The 24,901-nt window shown below is 40.4% G+C and overlaps 1 protein-coding gene across 2 annotated transcripts in view; it reads left to right on the top strand.

Annotated features, from left to right (window-relative positions):
• Positions 1-12,562: 12,562 nt before the first annotated feature.
• Positions 12,563-24,901, top strand: part of cpn1 (carboxypeptidase N, polypeptide 1) — a 183,250-nt gene continuing 170,911 nt past the window's right edge. Inside the window, exon 1 of one of the 2 annotated variants that reach the window (XM_045701860.1) lies at positions 12,563-13,075. In XM_045701860.1, coding sequence (XP_045557816.1) covers positions 12,841-13,075 — 235 coding nt within the window. In that variant the 5' untranslated portion in view covers positions 12,563-12,840. The remainder of the gene's footprint in view (positions 13,076-24,901) is intronic. The other variant, NM_001141729.1, reaches the window with a different exon arrangement.

The following is a 24,901-nucleotide window of genomic DNA, read 5'->3' as shown; positions in this document are numbered from 1 at the left end:
AAAATACTGCCCCCTAGCCCAGACAGGTTTTAACAAAGAGTTCCAGTTAGTTTCAGAGTAGGTGGCAAGAAATAAGTATATTTCTAAAACTAAAAGCATTGTTTTTGGGACAAATCATTCACTAAACCCTAAACCTCAACTAATCTTGTAATAAATAATGTGGAAATTGAGCAAGTTGAGGTGACTAAACTGCTTGGAGTTACCCTGGATTGTAATCTGTCATGGTCAAAACATATTGATACAACAGTAGCTAAAATTGGGAGAAGTATGTCCATGATAAGGCACTTCTCTACCTTCCTGACACGTGGATTTTGTACTGTATGTACGTGGTAGTGTTTGAGTATTGTAATGTTTTTAAAATTGTATAAACTGCCTTAATTTTGCTAGACCCCAGGATGAGTAGCTGCTGCCTTTGCATCTCAGTGTCCTGTTGGTTTTTGTCAGACTACACAGTAGCCTAATAAACATGTGCATTTTAAAACAGTTATTTCCACACCCTAATTGTAGTTTAACCAATACCCAAACGGAGATGTGTGTCTTTATTTTTAGAATACAGTTCTCGGTTTACAGTAGTGATGGACAGTTGGAGGCATTTTGAAAACATGTTCTCAAACACTTGTTTTTCCCAAGTGTAGCAGGTTGTGTTTTTGTTTAACGGCAAAGCCATAGAAACAGATAAAAAAATGTAAATAAAAGTTTCACATATTTTGAATTAATTCCTGAATTAATTTGCTTTAGCCGACATGTTGCAGTTTATTTATGGTTTCATTATTCAAGGTTAATTTTCTTGGAATAGAAACACACTTCTCTGTGCTGGAGTTCTTTAAGAACACAAAAAAAGCATCCACCCATGATGGGCTATTAGCAGGACAATAGAGTCTTGCCGAGTTTAGGGACTTTAAATGTATTAATGGATGTAGCGAATTACAATGGGAATAAATATCACTGAATAACAGAAATATTGGAATAAGGTAGGCTAATGAAGGCAACAAATTGTTGCTTACTGAAATACCCAAGGTCACCCAATTGTTATAATAGGATTTGATGCAATAGCCTACCCGCGTGTGGTCAACTATTTCAGCACTGTTTTGCGCTGCTTTAGGACAAGCATGGGGACTGGTCTTGATAAATCAATCAGATTTTTTTTCCCACTGAATTTCTGTTTGGGTATTGGTGATATATTCATTTATTATTAACCCTGCAATATAACTGTATACAAGCCCCTTAGATATTAATTTAGAATCCTCCCATCCTCGAAATTTACATAAAATCTACAGGGACTTTTTATTGATCTGCAAGTATTTTCATTTAGAAGCCGCCTCTTAATGAATTCCGAGAGCCGTGTCACACCAATTGTTATTGGATTATTCACCATGGCAATCACTTGTTAAAATAACATTGAACGTTATGTGCGTTTGTATTTTTTTTTATCGAATTCAATAATATATTTGTACCACTGTTGTGTTTTTATTTACGGTAGTGATGGACAGCTGGAGGCATTTTGAAAACATGTTTTCAAACACTTGTTTTTCGCAAGATACCTCCATTTATTTACAAAAGGATAGTCTAATAGCTCGGCAAGGTGTGAAAAAAAATTCCCCCAACTTGCAATGTATTAACTATGCAAAAATTCTACATTTCTAACTCCAAACCTCATGCAACTGCAAAATGTTGGATGATGCATATAATATACAGTATTTGCTCATCAACATCTTTATGCTTTCGTTTATAAAATAATGATGAAAAAATACTCTTTCAAAATGCAGATGTTTATTATTTCAACTACTTTACATTTCAGCTACATTTTAGTTGCTCGAAGACCACGGGTAAAACCTTGCTGAGATTATCAATCTATTTGTTGCATTGTTGTATCATCAGTTTCTCAAGCCAATATGTCTTGATGGTCTTCACCAGTTTATCTTTGCTTGTAGGTTTCACAGAGTTACGGATTCATGTTTTCAGTTGATGCCAAACAAGTTTTATCGGGTTTACACCAGGAGACCTACATGTAATGGAATACAATGTAAAAATGTGCAGCATACAGTAAAGACAAGCAGTATATTTATTTAAGCATAATTTTTTTGTATTATTAGGCCTACTTTTCAGTATTGTAGCCTACTCTACCTGTTCATTTTCCTGGGCTTTCGCGTTCAGCATAGTACTAGCACCTGATGATAATGTTTGCGAATAGTACTGTCTGTGACCATAATCCCCAAGTCTAACAGTATTTTACTGACATGTTTAATTCTTCAAGGCTCATTTCTCTTCTCTGTGCTGGAGTTCTTTTAAGAATACAAAAGAAGCCATCCACCCTTGATGGGCTATTAGCAGGACAATAGAATCTTACAGAGTCCACCGAATGCATTGTTTTCTAATTACATCTGGATGGATCCATAATGAATTACTATTGGAATAAATATCACTGAATGACAGAAATATTGGAATAAAGTAGGCTAATGAAGGCAACAAATTGTTGCTTACTGGAACACCTAAAGTCATCCAGTTGTTATAATAGGATTTGAAGCAATAACCTACCCGTGTGTGGTCAACTATTTCAGAACCGTTTCGCGCTGCTCTGAGAGAAGCATGGGGATGAGATGTTTATTTTCACTGAATCTCTGTTTGGGTATTGGTTAGCCTACAATTAGGGTGTGGAAATGTTAGGATTATTTTGCTCTTCACTTGCAGTCACTTAGTAGCCTAGGCCTACTCCTGACCGGTCACATTGTACAGAGCCATATTTCTTGGAATAGAAACCCCATAATGTTAATCAAATGAATTAAGGTACATTTCTAAAAATCAATCCCATATACTATGTTCTTACAAAAAAGGTTTTAAATTCTCTAGTACAGCCAATATTAAAAACAGTCAAACGCTTCTCAAAGATGCCCTCCGGTGGTCAAGCTAGCCCGCAAGCTGTGCTGCAGTGTGACGCAACTATTAAAGGAAGAACCACTGTAAGACCAATTTGAGCCAGTCAGTCACAAATGTGGAAAAAGTCCAGGGGTGTGAATACTTTCTGAAGGCACTGTATGTCCCAAAAGCGTGAATACTGTGTACTTAGGTAATGACATTCATATACTGCCTATATCTGAAACTCACTCAGATAATACCTTTGATACCAGCGTCAGAAGAGACAGGCATGCCAATCGTGAAGGTGTTTCCATTTATATTCCTGTAAAGCTTAGAGAGGATCTCATGTCAAATGTGGGAAGTTGCTATAGATCACTAAGTGCTAACAGTCAGTATCTTGGTAATATGTGTGAAATGCTTAATTCCCAGCCTGGTGCCAAGGTCCAGCCCCTTCCAGAACTTCCTCCCAGGTCCATCTCTCCCGCCAGTCCAACTCGAAGTCCCCTTTCTTCTGCTGCTTGGTCCTTAGTTGGTGGGAGATTCTGTCATGGTCGTCGTTAGAAATGGAGGACCAAAACGCAGCAGGTATGTGTATACTCATCTTCTTTATTTACCGGAAAAGAAGGAAAAAACCAAACAAACACGTATACAAAATAAACAAAACGATGAAGGACAAAACGACAGCCTTGAAGGCACCACAGCAATCCAAGAACAATCTCCCACAAAATACAAGACAAACACACCCAACTAATATAGGACTTCCAATCAAAGGCAACACCAAACAGCTGCCTTCAATTGGAAGTCCACCCCAATTAACTCAACATAGAAACACACTCACTAGACTACACATAGAAATACATAAACATAGACCATAACCCAAAACCCGGAAATAATAAATCAAACACCCTCCTAACTAACACACCACCCCGAACCACATAAAACAAATACCCTCTGCCACGTCCTGACCAAACTACAATAACAATTAACCCTTATACTGGCCAGGACGTGACAAGTAAAAAGCTTTGGAGCACCTTAAATGAAACTTTGGGCAAAAAGAAGGGGGCATTGATATTGCCAACTATAAACTGACCAAAATATGAAAAACTACCTAAAGAAAAACATTGCAATTTTGTATTTTGTAGTGAGTGTGGAAGAGGTGAAAAAAGTATTGTTGTTTATTAATTAACAATGACAGGCCACCTGGGTCTGACAATTTAGATGGACAATTACTGAGGATGATAGAAGACTATTGTCATGCCCTGACCGTAGAGAGCCTTTCTATTTCTCTATTTGGTCAGGTCTGGGTGTGATTTGGGTGGGCAATCTAGTTTTCTTATTTCTTTGTTTTGCTGGGTATCTGTCTATCGTTGTCTCTGATTGGGGATCATACTTAGGCAGCCCTTTTCCCACCTGTGATTGTGGGATCTTGTTTTTGTGTAGCTGCCTGTGAGCAGCCCAGAACATCATGTTTCGTTTCACTTCTGTATTGTTTTTTGGTTTCACTTCATTAAAGGATGTGGAATTCCATGCACGCTGCGCCTTGGCTTATTTACGATAGGGAGTTCGAAGACAGTGAACGTGACAACTATATTGCCACTCCGATTTGCCATCTCTTCAATCTAAGCCTACAGGAAAGTGGTGCCCCTTAGGCCTAGAGGGATGCAAAAGTCATTCCGCTATTCAAGAATAGCAAAAGCTACAGGAAAGTGGTGCCCCTTTACTGGCTCAAACAGCTGACCTATCAACCTGCTACCAACCCTTAGTAAAAATGATTTTTGACCAGATACAATGCTATTTCACAGAAAATAAATTAACAACTGACTTTCAGCATTCTCATAGGAAGGGGCACTCAACATGTACAGCACACAAATGACTGTTACGGCTTGGTAATCGTGGAGGAGGAATGAGGCGCAGGAAGCAGCGATCACAGGGTAGTGGTGTTTTTAATATACACTCACCCAAAAAACAAATGTTCCCACACACAGGGGAGAAAATACATACGGCGTCCAACAACGTCGATATACACTCACACGAAAAACAAATGTTCCCACACACAGGGGAGAAAATACATACGGCGTCCAACAACGTCGACACGAACATAAGCCGTCTAACAAGCAACAATCATTAATCCCGCACGAACAGGAGCGGGCCAGCTAAACTAAATAGCCCCTCTAATGGCTAATTGACCACAGGTGTCACAAAATAAAAAAAGGGAAAAGCAAAAGGGAATCGGTGGCAGCTAATAGGCCGGTGACGACGACCGCCGAGCGCCACCCGAGCAGGAGGGGGCGCCACTGTCGGTGGGAATCGTGACAATGACTGATGATTGGCTGAAATAAATTGATAATAACAAGCTTGTGGGAGCTGTTTAGTTAGACTTCAGTGCAGCTTTAGACATTATCAATCATAATCTGCTGCTGGAAAAATGTACAATACATTTGTAAAGTATTCAGACCCCTTGACTTTTTCTGACATTTTGTTAGTTTCCAGCCTTATTGTAAAATTGATTAAATTATTTTTTTCCCTCATCAATCTACACACAATTCCCCATAATGACAAAGCGAAAACAGGTTTTTAAATTTTTTTAGCGAATTTTTCAGACCCCTTGAATTTTTCAACATTTTGTTACATTACCGCCTTATTCTAAAATGGATTAAAAAAAAAAATTCCCTCTTCAATCTACACACAATACCTCATAATGACAAACCAAAAACTGTGTTTAGAAATGGTTGCAAATGTATTAAAAATGAAATATGACATTTACATAAGTATTCAGACCCTTTACTCAGTACTTTGTTGAAGCACCTTTGGCAGTGAGTGCTGAGTGCTTTGGAGCAGGTTTTCATCAAGGAGCTCTCTTAATTTTTCTCCATTCATCTTTCCCTCGATCCTGACTACTCTCCCAGTCTTTGCCACTGAAAAACATCCCAACAGAATGATGCTGCCACCACCATGCTTCACCGTAGTGATGGTGCCTGGTTTCCACCAGACGTGACGCTTGGCGTTCAGGCCAAAGAGATCAATCTTGGTTTCCTCAGACTAGAGAATCTTGTTACTCATGGCCTGAGTGTCCTTTAGGTGCCTTTTGGTAAACTCCAAGTGGGCTGTCATGTGCCTTTTACTGAGGAGTGGCTTCCGTTTGGCCACTTGACCATAAAGGCCTGATTGGTGGAGTGTTGCAGAGATGATTGTCACTCTATAAGGTTCTCCCATCTCCACAGAGGTATTCTGGAGCTCTGCCAGAGTGACCTTCGAGTTCTTGGTCACCTCCCTGACCAAAGCCCTTTTCCTCAATTGCTCAGTTTAGCCGGGGGGGGGGGGGGGGGGTCAGCTCTAGGAAGAGTGTTGGTGGTTCCAAACTTCAATTTAAGAATTATGGAGGCCACTGTGTTCTTGGGGACCTTCAATGCTGCAGACAGCAAAGCTTTCATCCAGGGAAAGGGTGAAACTCAAATATAAAATCTAATTTGATTTGTTTAACACTTTTTTAGTGACTACGTGATTCCATATGTGTTATTTAATACTTTTGATGTCTTCACTATTATTCTACAATGTGGAAAATAGTAAAAATAAAGAAAAATCTTTGAATGAGTAGGTATATCAAACTTTTGACTAGTACTGTGTGTACGATACCGTTCAAAAGTTTGGGGTCACTTATATCTACATAGGCGTACCAAGGCTCATTATCAGCAACCATCACTCCTGTTTCAATCGCACGTTGTGTTAGCTAATCCAAGTTTATAATTTTAAAAGCCTAATTGATCATTAGAAAACCCTTTAGCAATTATGTTAGCACAACTGAAAACTGTTGTCCTGATTAAAGAAGCAACAAAACTGGACTTCTTTAGACTAGTTGAGTATCTGGAGCATCAGCATTTGTGGGTTCAATTACAGGCTCAAAATGGCCAGAAACAAAGTACTTTCTTCTGAGAAATTAAGGCTATTCCATGCAAGAAATTTCCAAGAAACCTTCCTTAAACTCAATCTAAACTGTCCAATGGAGACTAGCAAGTCTAATGTCAAGGTGGCCTGAAGGCTATTTCACGAGCTGGAGGCAAAAAAACTAAAAGCATTTCCCCCCCAGGTCAGTAGGAGACCCGCGGGACCTCCAGAACCAGCCAGTCCAAAGAGCTGGTCTGAAAATTGATGGATCTCCAATTAATACGTGAGCTGAGGTAGTGGGGGAAGTATGCTGTATCCCAATGAGGGGCCCTTCTGGTAGTCAGAGACTCCCAGCCAACAGAACTATATACAAAATGCAATGATGTGTACGACAATTGTCCCCAGTGATAAAACACGGTGATAGACTGAATCTACATGCCCTAAATCCCACTAATGTGTTGCACACGGTACTCTAGAAATTAGTGAGGAATGTACACACGGTTGATAAATGATGCCCTATGTGGTGGATGAGTGACTGAAGACATTGACAGACAGTCCCAGCTTTATAGGCTCTTGGTTAATTGACAGGAACTACTGTGTGTGTGTGTGTGTGTGTGTGTGTGTGTGTGTGTGTGTGTGTGTGTGTGTGTGTGTGTGTGTGTGTGTGCGCGCAGCGCACACCTCGTTGGGAATTGGCACTGATCTCTTTGAACCTTTGGATCAGTGAAGCTGTTTTTCCCAGAAGTGGGGGTAGACACAAAATCCACTGTTTGTAGTCACACCAGAGTTAATGAATGATGGAGGCATCAATGTACACTGCTCAAAAAAATAAAGGGAACACTTAAACAACACAATGTAACTCCAAGTCAATCACACTTCTGTGAAATCAAACTGTCCACTTAGGAAGCAACACTGATTGACAATAGATTTCACATGCTGTTGTGCAAATGGAATAGACAACAGGTGGAAATTCTAGGCAATTAGCAAGACACCCCCAATAAAGGAGTGGTTCTGCAGGTGGGGACTACAGACCACTTCTCAGTTCCTATGCTTCCTGGCTGATGTTTTGGTCACTTTTGAATGCTGGCGGTGCTTTCACTCTAGTGGTAGCATGAGACGGAGTCTACAACCCACACAAGTGGCTCAGGTAGTGCAGCTCATCCAGGATGGCACATCAATGCGAGCTATGGCAAGAAGGTTTGCTGTGTCTGTCAGCGTAGTGTCCAGAGCATGGAGGCGCTACCAGGAGACAGGCCAGTACATCAGGAGACGTGGAGGAGGCCGTAGGAGGGCAACAACCCAGCAGCAGGACCGCTACATCTGCCTTTGTGCAAGGAGGAGCAGGAGAAGCACTGCCAGAGCCCTGCAAAATGACATCCAGCAGGCCACAAATGTGCATGTGTCTGCTCAAACGATCAAAACAGACTCCATGAGGGTGGTATGAGGGCCCGACGTCCACAGGTGGGGGTTGTGCTTACAGCCCAACACCATGCAGGACGTTTGGCATTTGCCAGAGAACACCAAGAATGACAAATTCGCCACTGGCGCCCTGTGCTCTTCACAGATGAAAGCAGGTTCACACTGAGCACATGTGACAGACGTGACAGAGTCTGGAGACGCCGTGGAGAACGTTCTGCTGCCTGCAACATCCTCCAGCATGACCGGTTTGGCGGTGGGTCAGTCATGGTGTGGGGTGGCATTTCTTTAGGGGGCCGCACAGCCCTCCATGTGCTCGCCAGAGGTAGCCTGACTGCCATTAGGTACCGAGATGAGATCCTCAGACCCCTTGTGAGACCATATGCTGGTGCGGTTGGCCCTGGGTTCCTCCTAATGCAAGACAATGCTAGACCTCATGTGGCTGGAGTGTGTCAGCAGTTCCTGCAAGAGGAAGGCATTGATGCTATGGACTGGCCCGCCCGTTCCCCAGACCTGAATCCAATTGAGCACATCTGGGACATCATGTCTCGCTCCATCCACCAACGCCACGTTGCACCACAGACTGTCCAGGAGTTGGCGGATGCTTTAGTCCAGGTCTGGGAGGAGATCCCTCAGGAGACCATCCGCCACCTCATCAGGAGCATGCCCAGGTGTTGTAGGGAGGTCATACAGGCACGTGGAGGCCACACACACTACTGAGCCTCATTTTGACTTGTTTTAAGGACATTACATCAAAGTTGGATCAGCCGGTTTTCCACTTTAATTTTGAGTGTGACTCCAAATCCAGACCTCCATGGGTTGATAAATTGGATTTCCATTTATTATTTTTGTGTGATTTTGTTGTCAGCACATTCAACTATGTAAAGAAAAAAGTATTTAATAAGATTATTTCTTTCATTCAGATCTAGGATGTGTTGTTTAAGTGTTCCCTTTATTTTTTTAGCAGTATATTTTGAAGAGACGGGGGTGGTATTGCTAAAACAACCTTGGTCATTCTTCGATTTTGGGGGATTTTGTGTCCCTTGCCTTTGCAACCATGAAAACAAAATTAAATTGCAAATAGTTACACATCATTCATGTTTTTGTTTATATTGAACTTTTGATTAATTAATAAACATAATGTAAGTCACTTATACTGCAAAACTTTATTTCTATGCATTGTTGAAAGTTCTTTGAACAATCAAACTGGCATATCCCAATTGTCGTCGGGAAAGGAGGACCAAAATGCAGCAGGGATGTGGATGCTCATCTTGATATTTATTTATAAAATAAAGTGAACACCAAAATAATAAACACGGAAAAACGCACGAACAACTAAACAGTCTTGTCATGCTCACACGCAAAACAAGAGACAATCTCCCACAAACACTAAACCAAACACATACCCATATATAGGACTCTCAATCAGAGGCAACGAGAAAGCACCTGCCTCCAATTGAGAGTCCAACCCCCCATTAACCTAAACATAGAAATACAACTAACTAGACTAAACATAGAAATACATTAACAAGGAACAGTGCCCAAAAACCCCGGAATACCTAAATCAAATACCCTTCTACAAAAAACACCACCCCGAACCACATAAAACAAATACCCTCTGCCACATCCTGACCAAACTACAATAACAAATAACCCTTATACTGGTCAGGACGTGACACAAATAGTGATGAATAGAGTTGTAGTGATATTTTGGGGGGATTTAGAGACATCTGTCTATTATTTTGAATAGTAGAAAGAAAGTATTTAATATATTGCATGGATCAATAAAAGATGGCTATTAAAATACCTTTTCTTACAAATATAATATTTCATCCTAATTTTTATGTAATTTCTTTTACCGACTTGAAATCACTTATTACAAAGGTTGTAAGGAACTTGAGAATACCCTCCAGGGCAAACAGTTATTGGGGAGGGGTCTTTATTGAATATGTTTTTAGAGTAATCACACCCTTTTAGTATGTCACAAATTTTGGGATTGCGTTAATCATTTGGTAAATCTAAATCCATGTGTCATTGTCATTGAAATGAAATTGAAATGTAACTAAATGTAATTGAAAATGTATCTATGTAATCCCCAAAAGTAATTATCTATCATGAGAAAGCCATAAAAAATTTATAGTAATGCGGTATACTCCAAAAAAGGCAAAAATTTCCCATTCTGGTAAAATAGCTATAAATTGCTGAGGTGTAGTCTCTTTTGAGGACACAAGCTCAAGTACACAGTACAAATATTATAAAAATATGAAAATATTAAATATTTTATGATTTATTTCCTATTCAACAAAACTGTATGAATAAGGCTTGAAATGACTTGTATGCATTCTAAATATAGTATAATCAAATTATAAAATGACTAATTATAAGATATCACCTTTCTTATATCTGTAAAATACATATTTGTATGTTTACTGTTAGAAACTGCATATTTTCTAAAGGTCTCTCTTGATCAAAACTTCTGCCCCCATCACTATGAACATCTAAAAGAGCTCTAGCTTGGCTTCCTGAACTCGTTAGGAACTCGCCTTTCATCTCATTCGAATATTGTCCATCTATGAAAAGCAGAAAGTGTTTTTTGTTTAAAATCTATTAATTATTTAGATGAATGTCTATAAATCGATCTCTGAATGTGCTACAGTGATTAAACCACTCTCTCCTGCTGTCAGTGGCTGTGAAGTAAGGTTCAGCCAGGAGTTGATGGACAGTCGGAATAACAAATTAAATGGTAGGAGGGACATCCCAGCTTCAAGTGGTTTCAGATTTCACAGCCTATGTGGGAACCAGGTCTTTCGCTCAATGCAAGCCCTTTCTATCTACGTCTCCACAGATTGATTTATAGGCAAAAATGACGGTCGGAACCAGTACCAGAACCACGTTTAGGGGACATTACATTTACATGAAGGGTAATGACATTGTGAGCAAAATGATCAATCATATATTTTTTTTAAAGGGCTAATGACCTTATATTTGAAAATCTGTGGCCTCCATTAAGAAAATCGGGGGAAAAAATGTATTTTCTTTTCAAAATGCCATGCCCAAAAGCCAATGCAATCGAAGAATGACCAAACCCCCTACAAAGAGAGGGAGTAGGGCACATGACCTGTGTCTCATCTCTCTCCCTTTCCCTCTCATACACCTAGACGTTTTTCGCAAAGTTTCTATAGGCTATTCTTTATATCTGAAAGGTATTGCCGGCGACAAAGCCTGTACTTTTACTTCCTGCAACCGACCTAGTCATGATCGCGGTAATGTCTTTAAAAGTCCTGCCAACCCCACAGTATAAATGTCACCTTACATCATACTGTCTTTGGCACGCATTAAATCATGACCAAACTTGTCCTCGTCATTATGAAAAATTATAAACACAAAAACATCAGTCTGACATCGCAGCAGCCTTGTACAAATAGCAACGTTACTTGCTCTATTTTTTGCATAAAAAAAACATCAGTAGAACCTTATAGCCACAAGCTAAATATAGGATTTTGAGAGCTTGCGACTATAAGGTTCTACCAGCAAAAATATGATTCTGAGATAAATGGCTTTAAAGTTCGGAATGGTGTCAGCAATTATTATCTTGTATTATTTTGAACTTAACAACATGAATTTGGGTATTTAGAGTACTATATAGGTAGAGAACATTGAACAGAACAAGGCTATGTCAATAACTAAATTCTGACAAAAATGCAGATAGAACCTTGTAGTTCCAAGCTCTCACTATGTCAGTCTAGCAAGCCAGGCAACTAAAAGCAACTTTCTCTAGACTCTAGACAATGTTTCGGTTTATTGTTAGCTTGTTAGCTATCTAGCTGGCAAACCAGCTCATATAATTATCAGAACATATCTGACAAAGTTTGAATTTAACTGTAGCCAACTTTTTATTCACCATAACAGGAACATTACAAGGTAATTATTTACAAAGGATTTACAAGTATGGCGAGCTGCTATCTTACTGTTGTGAATGTTAAGAAATGAAGCAGTCCATTTCTGTTTGTTTTAGGGCTTGCTCTCATGTCAGGTTACCATGACAGCAATTGCAACAAGAGGGTCAAAGTTGAATTATTCTTACTCAGTTGCAGAAAGCAATGGCGTTATAAAAGGTGAAAGCTGAAAAGGGACCATATAAACAATTCCCAATAAATGTTTCAAGTAACATATGTGAGTTTAGGTATCATTCTCTCTCTCACATTCCTACTACATATATTTGTTGTTTTACTGTAGTCAGTGGCAGAGAGAACAAACCCCTGCCAGGAGTTATTGTCAATCTAAACCCCCACATTTGGCAAGAGAGGAATAATGAAGAGAAGAGAGAGGGGGAGGGAGGAGGGGGTACTGACATAGTAAAACCAGACAGACTCTTATGTACACTTAATGCCAGTGAAGCAACTAGCACGTACTTGACAAGGGACCAAAGGAAAGAGGCAGTTGCGAGAGTAAGGGAACAAGACAAAGAGAGAGGGGGCTGTCCTTATTTGCTCTTCGGTGTGGGGGAGTAGGGCGCTCGTGGGAGGAGGCAGAAAACAGAGAGAGAGAGAGAAAATGAGAGAGAGACAAAGTTAGAGGAACAGAGAGAATAAGTGAGAGACATAGGCACTAAGGCAGTCAGACGAAGAGAGGGGTTGGCAGTCAAGGGAAGCTCAACTCATCTCCAATTCCCTGCTACAGTGAGTGACCATGTGGCTGGGGTGGAATATTGTGTGGCTCGGGGCCCTTCTCATGGGCCTAAATGGGACTGTAGCCTGGGCATCTGACATCCAGCACCACCACTATGAGGAGTTAGTGCGGGCCCTGTTCGTAGTGCAGAGCGAGTGCCCATACATCACACGGATCTACAGCATTGGGCGCAGTGTGGAGGGACGCCACCTCTATGTACTGGAGTTCAGTGATAACCCAGGCATCCACGAAGCAAGTGAGTGGTCCATTCTTACCTTTACGACTTTAGAGAGGGCTTGTGATGTTTGGTTAACTTATGGCTACTCACCTCCTTCAAGGTATGCTACATGATGAGATGATGGATAAGAGCGAGATCATTTTTTATTTGTCATTTGGCAGCCAAGCACCGATCATTATAGCTCCAGCATAAAATGAAGACCTTCGATATTTATTGGAAAGGAGCATCATGCTCCTCCCCGTGCATTTTCACCACCCTGTGAAGTTCATCATAAATGATTGAATCTGTAGCCTAATAAACTGTATGCTTTTCCAATTAGTAGTGGGAGGACCACACAACATAGCATCGCGTGACTGCAAGCTTGATGGTTATTTTATCAACAAATGCACAACCTAGCGTTTCCACTGACATTTGCAATATGATCTGTTTCACAGACTAAAAAAAGATCCACCCTTCAAGTATATATTTTCTTTGTCGACATTTGGAAAGTTTATCAACAATTCTACTGTTTCAGGCCTGATGTTCATTTTTTTTATCCAACAGGTACTTTACTTACATAAAATGGTTGGATGGAAACATTGTTTGATTGGTTTTCATTTAAGAGTTCTTCTGATATACCCACTTAGTAACGCTTTACCTTAAGTGTACATGAATTAATATGTAACTAAATAGTCATACATGTATTTATAACATAGTAGTTACATGTAATTACAATGTAAATACTATGTAATTACAGTGTAATAAGGGTTAAACGGTATAGGTTATTAGTGGAACAAGGACATGTAATTACAAATCAGCTTGTCGGAGGTTATTCCACATGTGTAATTACTCATGATATATTTACATGTCTTGTTCCAAATGTAACTAACATGTTTTGTAATTACACTTTTGCAGTCTCCTGTATAGCACCATGTTAACAATGCATCCTATTATCTAACCTTGTAACATGTAACTACATAAGTCACTACCACCAAAATAAGCTAGGCTAGGACTCCGTCAGCTGTTGTAACAACGCACACCCTATCATTAACTACTGCTTCAGTTATCTTATTTCCATATTATTTGGCTTAAAGGATGTACTGAATTAAATGTAAGAGCAATGCATTTACAATGGATATGCATGCAACTATAATGCACTTACCCAGCAGCAAGCAACTTAATGTCAAGTGAAACACATAATGGTATAACCTTTGTAAATACTATGTACCTGCCTTTGAAAATGGATTTGGGGTTTATTTCTCTGTCTTAAAAGGTGTAATGTAAGTGAAATGTTGTTCAAAATAATATAATGTACTGTATAATATTAATGTAGGTACTCATGAGCAAGCAGATTCAAGTAAAGTGAAACACAGTAGGGTAAACCTTTTTATTACAATCACTGGGAGAATACACTTCAATGTAGGATGAACGTTGTTACAGCACCTGTAAGTGTAATTACAATCTACTTTCAATGCAATTACATATTTCACAGGATATATCAAAATGTCAGTTAATACAATGTTATAAAGAAAAGTATCATAACTACAATGTTTCTACACAGGAAGAAGCAACTTAATGTAAAGTGAAACACATTATGACTTACTCATGTAATTACAGTACTATGCAGTTACTATGTTACAACGATGGCAGCCTCCCAATACAGCAGGTAGCCTAGTGGTTAGAGCATTGAACTAGTAACCGAAAGGTTCCAAGATCGAATCCCCGAGCTGACAAGGTAAAAATCTGTCATTCTGCCCCTGAACAAGGCAGTTAACCCACTGTTCCTAGACCGTCATTGAAAGTAAGAATTTGTTCTTAACTGACTTGCCTAGTTAAAAAAACGTAAATTCCCATTGATCACAACTACAGTACTTGTAGTTGTGATCAATGGGAATCTATCTCAATCTAGGAAGAATGTTATTACAGCACCTTTAAGTGTAATTACTATGTACTTTCATTGTTATTAAATATATTGCGGTATATATCAACATTTCAGTAATTATTAGTTATAAAGAAAAGTATTGTAATTACAATGTTTCTTAACAGGAACAAGTAATTTAATGTAAATTGAAACATACGGTGAATTACTCATAATATTACTATGAAGTTACTATGTTACAATGATGGCAGACACCCAATACAGTACTAGTAGTTGTGATCAATGGGAATCCATCTCAATCTAGGAAAAATGTTATTACAGCACCTTTAAGAGTAATTACTATGTACTTTCAATATGATTAAATGTTTTGCAGGTTTATCAAAATGTGTCATTACAATGTCATTTTAAAGAATAGTGTCATAACTACAATGTTTCTACACAGGAACAAGCAACTTAATGTAAAGTGAAAAACATTTTGATTTAATCATGTAATTAATATGTAGTTACTATGTTATAACGTGTTTTTGATTGTAGTAGGTGCAGTTTCGTAATACACTTTCTTGAGGGTTGGTGCATAGCCTGTTGATCAGACAGTGATATGTTTGGAAGCAATGGAATCCATAGTGTCACGTTTCATGTGATATCAAAAACATTTTTACGTGCAGTGACCCAAAAAACACTGATAGCAACAAAACATGCTTATAACCCTGTCAAAAGAATGAAACACACTAATTTGAAAGATAACATTGACCCTAAACAATGTCTGATCTTACAGCTTGGAATGGTTTTGACAAAACATTTTCTCTAGGGGCATGCCACTATACTAATCCAATGTCTTTGAAGTGTTGAGGGAGTACTCCTTTCTTATTTTCTTTACCCAACCAGTACATCCACTCAATAAAACGGAGATGCTTCTTTAAATTATAAACCCTTAGCCTCCAGACCTGCCCCTTTACTGTCTGCAACACACTTTCAGTGTGTTGTGTGTGACATCCTGTGTGAGGATCCACAAAGTTGTTTGTGTGGTTCACTGTCTGGTGATTGTAACCCAGCCTATTCAGAGACCTGATATACGCTCTCCAGCAGTTACTCAGAATGTTGGATCCTCTTCGCACATGTCGTCTGATGATGGGGATTAAGTTTGCCTGTGAGCGGTATTCCGACATTTTAAGAACTGGGCGCGGTCTGTTGTGTCTGACCTCCATCATCCCAAACACCCAACCCTGTCTTCTCCATGTTAGCGCCATCCTTCCATGATTGTACTTAAAATAGGAACCAGTGCATATCGTTGTTTTATGACAGTGGTTAGTCACGCCTTGAAATAGCGAGATAAATCCATGGAAACTAAGATCTGATGGTGAAGCCATATAATGTTGAAAGACCCAAAACATAATCCTAGGAAACATCACTGATAATGTGTCCAAGAGCACTGAAATATGCATTTATCAAATAATTCAGTATATAAAATGGGCAAGCCCTCAATTTTTTCCCCATATCAGTATATCTACTGAAGAGTACTTTAAAATGGCAACTGATTACCATAAGATAAATATATCAACAAATGATCTCTCAGTTCCCAAGCCCAGATAATAAATGTTACTAGATAACTTGACCCAATTTGGAAACCCTTCCTCCTCTTGAACCTCCCCAGGGCTTTGTTGCAGACCTTCAATAATGAGAGGTAAGACAAATGTTAGTGATATAAGACTTGAGTGTCCCAGGGAAGCATGACCCTCAGCTGCTATAGAAGGGACACCAACATCAAATCTCACTTAGGGTCCCAAATCGTCTTGAGCTTATACTGTTCCTGTCTCATTTGGAAATACACTTTAATGGAAGTTGTAACAAAATAACTGAGTTTGTCTGTTATTGCCATATTTACAGTGTAATGCACAGTAAATATTTTAATATTTGATAAGACATTCAGCCTATACTCAGTCTGCAAAACAGGCTTTTTAAAATTCCAACAAATTGAGTAATCAAAGTAACAATTGACAGATTGATTATCAAAATAGGGGTTAGTTGCAGCTCTAAAAACAGTACTCAAAACACATTTGTACTCAAAACACTCAAAACATAACAGCTTTTACTTTACTTGACTGAATAGTGTAGACTCACAAGAATAATAAATTAGAGCAGCAGCAGTGGTGAAAGACTCCCCAGTCATGCCATGCTGCCCTTGCCGGCCTGCAACCATGACAAGTAACCTAAATTCCTGTGGGAAACGCTGGTTGGGATGGTTGGAAAAGCAAGCTAATTGTGTAAAATCTTGGACTGCCCCTTTAAGCTGTCCAGTAAATAACACATGAAATATCCCAAAAGCCTGATGATTAAAAGCACACTTTTACATAAAGTTTGTAAGTGAGCAAACATTTTCTCAGAGTGAATATAGGTAAACTAAACTGGTGTTTTTTTCAGAGTTAAAATTGCTTATAATTCTGTGTTGATGGACAACGGTAACAATGACAATTCACCTCTCACCTTTCTCAGGCGTTTCGTCATTCTTGTCAGGTTCTTTGAGCTCCGTGCAATGGCATCCTCTATCATATCAACTTGCCTCAAGTGTAGCCCCATACAAATCTGCAATATTGCCACCAAAAAATGATCAAATCAATAGCATATGACAATAGAAACCCAAATCTTTTTTTTTCATAAATGAAACCCACGAAAGGCCCAAGACTCAACTCATTGAGACCCAGCTTTTGGAAACACAACCTTAACTTGCCCTTAAACCACATTCTCTTCAGCCTGGAGAGACCTACTCGCTATACTTTGTTCAACTTCTGTACAAGCCTATGCCACGGAACACTAACTAAAATGTAATTACTTAGCAGAGAGCCCCACACTCACCAGTACCTTGAAAGAGCATGGACTTTCTGTGGGTAACAGCTATTTACAAACAGTAGTCAAAATGATTGTAACGGCCGTCGAAGGGAGTAGACCAAGGCACAGCGGTTTGAGTGCTCATAATTAACTTTATTTAGAACACTAAACAAAACAAGAAAAACACGACAGCCAAACAGTACTGTCAGATACACGAAACACTGAACAGAAAAGAACCACCCACAAACACAATGAGAAAAAAACCCTACTTAAATATAGTCTCTAATCAGAGGCAACGAGATACAGCTGCCTCCAATTAGAGACCAATCCCAAACACTTCCAACCTACACATAGACAACCTAGAATAAACATAGAAATAGACTAACATAGAACATAACCCAAAAACCCCAAAACACACAAAACAAACACCCCCTGCCACACCCTGACCAAACCACAATAACAAATAACCCCTTTTACTGGTCAGGACATGACAGTAACCCCCCCCAAAGGTGCAGACCCCGAAATGCACCTCAAAAAAAAAAAAAAAAAACACAAAAACAACCCCAAACTTAAAGGGAGGCAGGGGAGGGTGGCCACTGTCAACTACGGCTCCCGTGCTACACCCCCCCTAATCTAATCCTCCAACTACGGAGGTGGCTCTGGCTCCGGGCTTAGTCCCCATTCTAACCTGCCCACCCCCGCTGAAGGCTCATGGCTGTAGACCACTGCTGAAGGCTCTGGGCTATGGTGCGTTGCTGGAGACCTCGGGCTGAGGTGCGTCGCTGGAGACCTCGGGCTGAGGTGCGTCGCTGGAGATCTCGGGCTGAGGTGCGTCGCTGGAGACCTCGGGCTGAGGTGCGTCGCTGGAGACCTCGGGCTGAGGTGCGTCGCTGCAGGCTCCGGACTGTGGGCCGTCTCTGCAGGCTCCGGACTGTGGGCCATCTCTGCAGGCTCCGGACTGTGGGCCATCTCTGTCGGTTCCGAACTGTGGGACGTCGACGGCAGCTCCGGACGGGGAACTGTCGCCGGAAGTTCTGGATGGTGAACTGTCGCCGGAAGCTCTGGACGGGGAACTGTCGCCGGAAGCTCTGGATGGGGAACTGTCGCCGAAAGCTCTGGACGGGGACTGCGCACTGAAGGCCTGATGCGTGGGGCTGGCTTTGGAGGCGCCAGACTAGTGACACGCACCACAGGGCTAGTGCGAGGAGCAGGAACAGGATACACTGGGTCTTGAAGACGCACTGGAGGTCTGGAGCGCACAGCCAGCACAACCCGTCCTGGCTGGATTGTCACTGTAGCCCTGCACGGGCGGAGTGATGGCACAGGAACGAACTGGGCTGTGCTGAGGAATGATGGCTGCCGTGCGTAGAGCAGGCGCAGGATAGCCTCGGCCTAGGAGACGCACTGGTGGCCAGATGTGCTGAGCAGGCAAGTGCCGTGCTAGAGTGGGCATCCAGCCAGGAAGGAGTATTCCTTCCTGGCTGGATGCCCACTCTAGCACGGCACTTGCGGGGGGCTGGTATCGACCGCACCGGACTGTGCATGCGGATGGGCGAGACCGTGCGCACTTCCGCATAGCACGGTGCTCTCCACGCCAAACACTCCCCATAATAAGCACGGGGAGTTGGCTTAGGGTGCACCCCTGGCCCAGCCAAACTTCCCGTGTGCCCCCCCAAAACAATTTGGTGGGTGGTTCTGTAACGGTCGTCAAAGGGAGTAGACCAAGGCGCAGCGGTTTTAGTGCTCATAATTAACTTTATTTAGAACACTAAACAAAACAAGAAAAACAAGACAGCCAAACAGTACTGTCAGGTACACGAAACATTGAACAGAAAATAACCACCCACAAACACAATGAGGAAAAAAATAACTACTTAAATATAGACTCTAATCAGAGGCAACGAGATACAGCCGCCTCCAATTAGAGACCAATCCCAAACACTTCCAATCTAGACATAGACAACCTAGAATAAACATAGAAATAGACTAACATAGAACATAACCCCAAAACGCCAAAACACACAAAACAAACACCCCCTGCCACGCCCTGACCAAACTACAATAACAAATAACACCTTTTACTGGTCAGGATGTGACAATGATGTATTTTCTGACCTTGGCAGGTCTACCACTAGCCCAGCTATTTAATCATCAATGAAGCATGATATCATTCCAGTGTAAAAAAAAACAAAACAAAAAAACTGTTAGGGATTTTTGAAAGCCCTTTTGGGTAATGCAACCCCTGACTGTGAACCACTTTCTAAAAATGTAATTATACAAAACTCTCTTAGTTTGTCAAATTCATTATCCTACCGATAAAGAAATGTTACGCAGTTCGTAAGTGGAACCCGAGAATGGCTAAACATTGAATCCTTCCGGATGGAGCAGTAGGAGTCTGATGATGCCTCCTTGTTTCTACAAATCCTGCAAGGAAACATGCACATTTAACTCAGACACAGGCGCATGATAACACTAAGTGATAATCGAAATGGAACGTAAGCTAAGTAATTCTATTACATTCAATTCCATTCTACTATGCTTATCAATTAACTTTTTCAGTAGCAGAAGGAATACATCCACATTGTTAGAAAAAGGAGAACAACTGCTTTCCAGACAGAGATGAAACATCTTGAACATCTAGGCTGCAGGCCAAAGGTAGACCAGAAGGGGTGCGTCTCCTAAGCTCTTCACTCGCTCTACACGGGCTCGCAGTCCTGAGTGTCAGAGGAGCGTGAGCCCTTGTAGAAAGACCGGAAATCAAAATTCTCAAGCAGCACAGGCACAATTATGAAGTACACTGTCCACCGGAAAGCTTAGATTCTTCTCCATTTTTTAAAATGTTTTCCGGCTGGTGAAATGACATATGAGTCAACGTCAGCTCGGCCCAGCAGTGTACACGCATAAAACCTATGAGACTAGCTAACTAGGCTACATACCAGCTCAAGATGAAAGTTAGATTCACTGTACAATTACATATTCAAACATTTCTTACAGTACTCCTCATTTCAAGCTTTCTCAAAGTTCTCTAGGCCAATCAATACTGGTTGTAGCGTTAACTTACTATATGTATCCATTTTGCACGTGTCATTTTCTGCTTGTGGCCACACATAGGACACCTCACAAATTTCTTGAGCATGACTTTCTTCTGGAGGTATTTGACAACATAGGTTTTTAAAAAAATATAATATCACTTAGCACATGAGCCATGTTCAATTCAAAATCCTTGTGTCGGGTAAAAACAGTTTTGGATTTGGGTGCTGTAAGGCTTGTCGTTAGGAATGGACCAAGGCGCAGCGGGAATGTGGATACTCATAGTTTTTTAATAAACTCAAGTAAAGCATCCACAGGAAAACCAACAATAAACACGACAGCAACAGTTTTGCAGGCACACAAAACGCAGTGCAAAAACAACTAACCACAACCCCAAAGAAAAACACACACTACTATATAGGACTCCCAATCAAAGGCAACTCAACACACCTGCCTTCAATTGGGAGTCCAATCACCAACACAACACTTAACACACAAAAAACATGCCACATCCTGACCAAAACGAATACAATTGCTCCCTCTGCTGGTCAGGACGTGACAGGTGTGCACTTTAAAAGTTTAAATTTGTATCCAGCTGTTGAAATTGTCATTAAATACCCACGTGTAGGAATTTGTAGTAATGTTACTTAGCAAAAAAAAGACGTTCACTGGTTCACATATTATTGAGCGACATCGAGGACAAAAGTGCAGTGACAGTCAATGTTGACCAAGGAGAACCAAGGTAAATAAGTAGTAAGATATTAATGTAGTTAAAATGTAGAATTGAATATGTCTTGATAATCGTTGGATTTCAAGAGACATCTCAGTGCAAATGAGGCACCTTTTGTGGGACCATCTCGTTCTGCCCAGTCTGCTGTTAGCAACATAGCTAGCTAGCTAATGTTAGCGAAGGACTAGGTGACACAACTGAAATGTAGCTGTTTTACACAGACAGTAGCTAGCTAGTTGTATTTTGCGAATTATATTTCTTCCCTTGGTTTATTATCTAGCTAACAAAATAACAGACGCAAAAGGCATATTAATCATTGCCATAGCAGGATAAGCCAGTTTGCTTGCTAGCTTGCCAACTACAGCTAATTTACAGTATGTCAAAAAGTACCGCCAGAATAACAGCAAAGTAGCTGCATTTCAAATCAAATCAAATCAAAGCATATTTGTCACATGCGCCGAATACAACACGTGTAGACCTTACAGTGAAATGCTTACTTACAGGCTCTAACCAACAGTGCAAAAAAAGGTGTTAGGTGAACAATAGGTAAGTAAAGAAATAAAACAACAGTAAAAAGACAGGCTATATACAGTAGCGATGCTATAAAAGTTGCGAGGCTACATACAGACACCAGTTAGTCAGGCTGATTGAGGTAGTATGTACATGTAGATATGGTTAAAGTGACTATGCATATACAGTGAGGGAAAAAAGTAGTTGATCCCCTGCTGATTTTGTACGTTTGCCCACTGACAAAGAAATGATCAGTCTATAATTTTAATGGTAGGTTTATTTGAACAGTGAGAGACAGAATAACAACAAAAAAATCCAGAAATACACATGTCAAAAATGTTATAAAATGATTTGCATTTTAATGAGGGAAATAAGTATTTGACCCCTCTGCAAAACATGACTTAGTACTTGGTGACAAAACCCTTGTTGGCAATCACAGAGGTCAGACGTTTCTTGTAGTTGGCCACCAGGTTTGCACACATCTCAGGAGGGATTTTGTCCCACTCCTCTTTGCAGATCTTCTCCAAGTCATTAAGGTTTCAAGGCTGACGTTTGGCAACTCTAACCTTCAGCTCCCTCCACAGATTTTCTATGGGATTAAGGTCTGGAGACTGGCATGCATACGAAAACATGCATGCATAGTGGTGGGCTTTGCGACGTGATTGTCGTAGCGACATGCCTCAGAATGGTAACAGCCTAGTAATGGGCGCTGCCAAGCAACCATCATTATGAAGCATCAAATCTCATGAAAGAATTTCTTACACTGGACTTAGCTACGACAAGCGTTTTTTGGGGTTGGTGCAACAGGTATAAATTCTGATCCCAATTCTGACTTAGCTCCGTCCAACCTAGCATTTAAGACCAACTTTTTAAACGCCCAAATGGTGAAACCAGCCCCAGATGTTTTCATTTGGATGGTAGAGTAGAAGAGGATTTGACATTTTTAAAAGATGGCAAGAAGTAGAGAAAGTCACGTCCCAATGTCGAAGCAACTATTTCAACCACTGACAAATGGGACCGGGAGTCAACACCTTCAAAGACCCAAATTGCTCTAAAAAAGTTATGTCCCAATTTCCCATCCCCAGGTCGGACCAGTTGTCTGGCCCATCTACCGAGATGCACGCACGGCATAGTCTGACAGCAGTAAGTTGCATGCTGTTGAGAAAAATAACAAAACACATTGCATATGCTCAATTTGGGATTATTCCTGCGTTTCAACATTCATTAAAAAATATTATAAAAAATCTACAAAATGATTCTAGAAGAATACAACTTAAGCAAAGCTGTATTAAACCTTGTCAGTCCAAATCCAACGTTGTGTATTTAGGATTCAAGCAGTGAAACTGGTGAAACCCTATTGTATTCTTTCTCAGTCATTATTAGGGGTTCAGCAGTGAAGCTGGTGAAACCCAATTGTATTTCTTCTGGTTCATTAGGGGTCCATTCCCCGAAGGAACCCTATTATAATTGTTAACATTGGAAAATAATAATAATCTTTAGAGAGCTATAGTTCTTGAATGGTAAGATCTACAGAGACCAAACTTGGTGGGATGGTGTAAGTCAGTGCACAAATACATCTGGTGCAACTCGGCCAAATGGTGGCCCTATACACAACATTTTATTTCACTAGGCAAATTCTTACTTACAATGACGGCCTACACCGCCCAATTGTGGCAGCCTTATGGGACTCCCAAACATGGCCGGTTGCGATACAGCCTGGATAGTTCAGTTAAGTTCAGTACAGTAGAGTATAGTTCAGTAAAGCAGAGTATAGTAAGGTACAATTGTAGGTTGTCATTGTAAATAAGAATTTGCTCTTAACTGACTTGCCTAGTTAAATTAAGGTACATTTAATAACATATATATACTGTACTGTACTTTGCTGTACTCTACTGTTAGGAACTGTACTGTACTGAACTATACTGTACTTTACTGTCTTGTACATTATTGTACTGTACCTTACTATACTGTACTGTACTGTACTATACTCTACTGTACTGTACTGTACTATGCTGTACTGAACTATACTGAACTGTACTGTACAGAACTATACCGTACTGTACTTTACTGTACTGTACACTATTGTACTGTACCTTACTGTACTCTACTGAATTATGCTGTACTGTACTGTACTGGCCGGTGTTCCCTAAGAGGAAGTCCACTGTGAGCAGCTCACCCTGCACTAACATAAAGAACATGAGCACATCTACTGCTGCTCAACCTCCCAGTAAAGCAATGAAAGCAAGTAAGCATCCCAGAAGAAAAGTGCTCAAAATAGCCCACGCAGTCAGTATCTGGATAACATGTGTGAAATGCTTGATAATGTATATGATATCAATACAGAGGTATATTTTCTGGGTGATTTAAATATTGTCTGGCTTTCATCAAGCTGCTCACTAAGCTGCCCACTAAGAAAAAGCTTCAAACTGTAACCAGTGCATGCAACCTGGTTCAGGTTATCAGTGAACCTACCAGGGTAGTTATAAACAGCACAAGAACGAAATCATCAGCATGTACTGATCACATCTTTACTACTGCTACAGAAATTGAAAGCAGTATCCAGATCCATTAGATGTAGTGATCACAATATAGTAGCCATATCTTGGAAAACGAAAGTTCCAAAGGCTGGGCCTAATATAGTCTATAAGAGGTAATACAATACTTTTTGTAGTGATTCCTATGTTATTGATGTAAAGAATATCTGTTGGTCAGTGGTATGTAATGAGGAGCAAACATACACTGCACTTGACACATTTATGAAATTGCTTATTCCAGTTGCTAATAAGCATGCACCCATTAAGAAAATTACTGTTAAAACTTAAATCCCTGTGGAAAAATTGTATGGTTGAGAGGGATGAGGCAAAAGGAATGGCAAATAAGTCTGGCTGCACAA

Source organism: Salmo salar, chromosome ssa19 (genome assembly GCF_905237065.1).
Source record: "Salmo salar chromosome ssa19, Ssal_v3.1, whole genome shotgun sequence".
Taxonomy (NCBI): Eukaryota; Metazoa; Chordata; class Actinopteri; order Salmoniformes; family Salmonidae; genus Salmo; species Salmo salar.
This window is presented reverse-complemented; position numbering and strand designations above follow the sequence as displayed.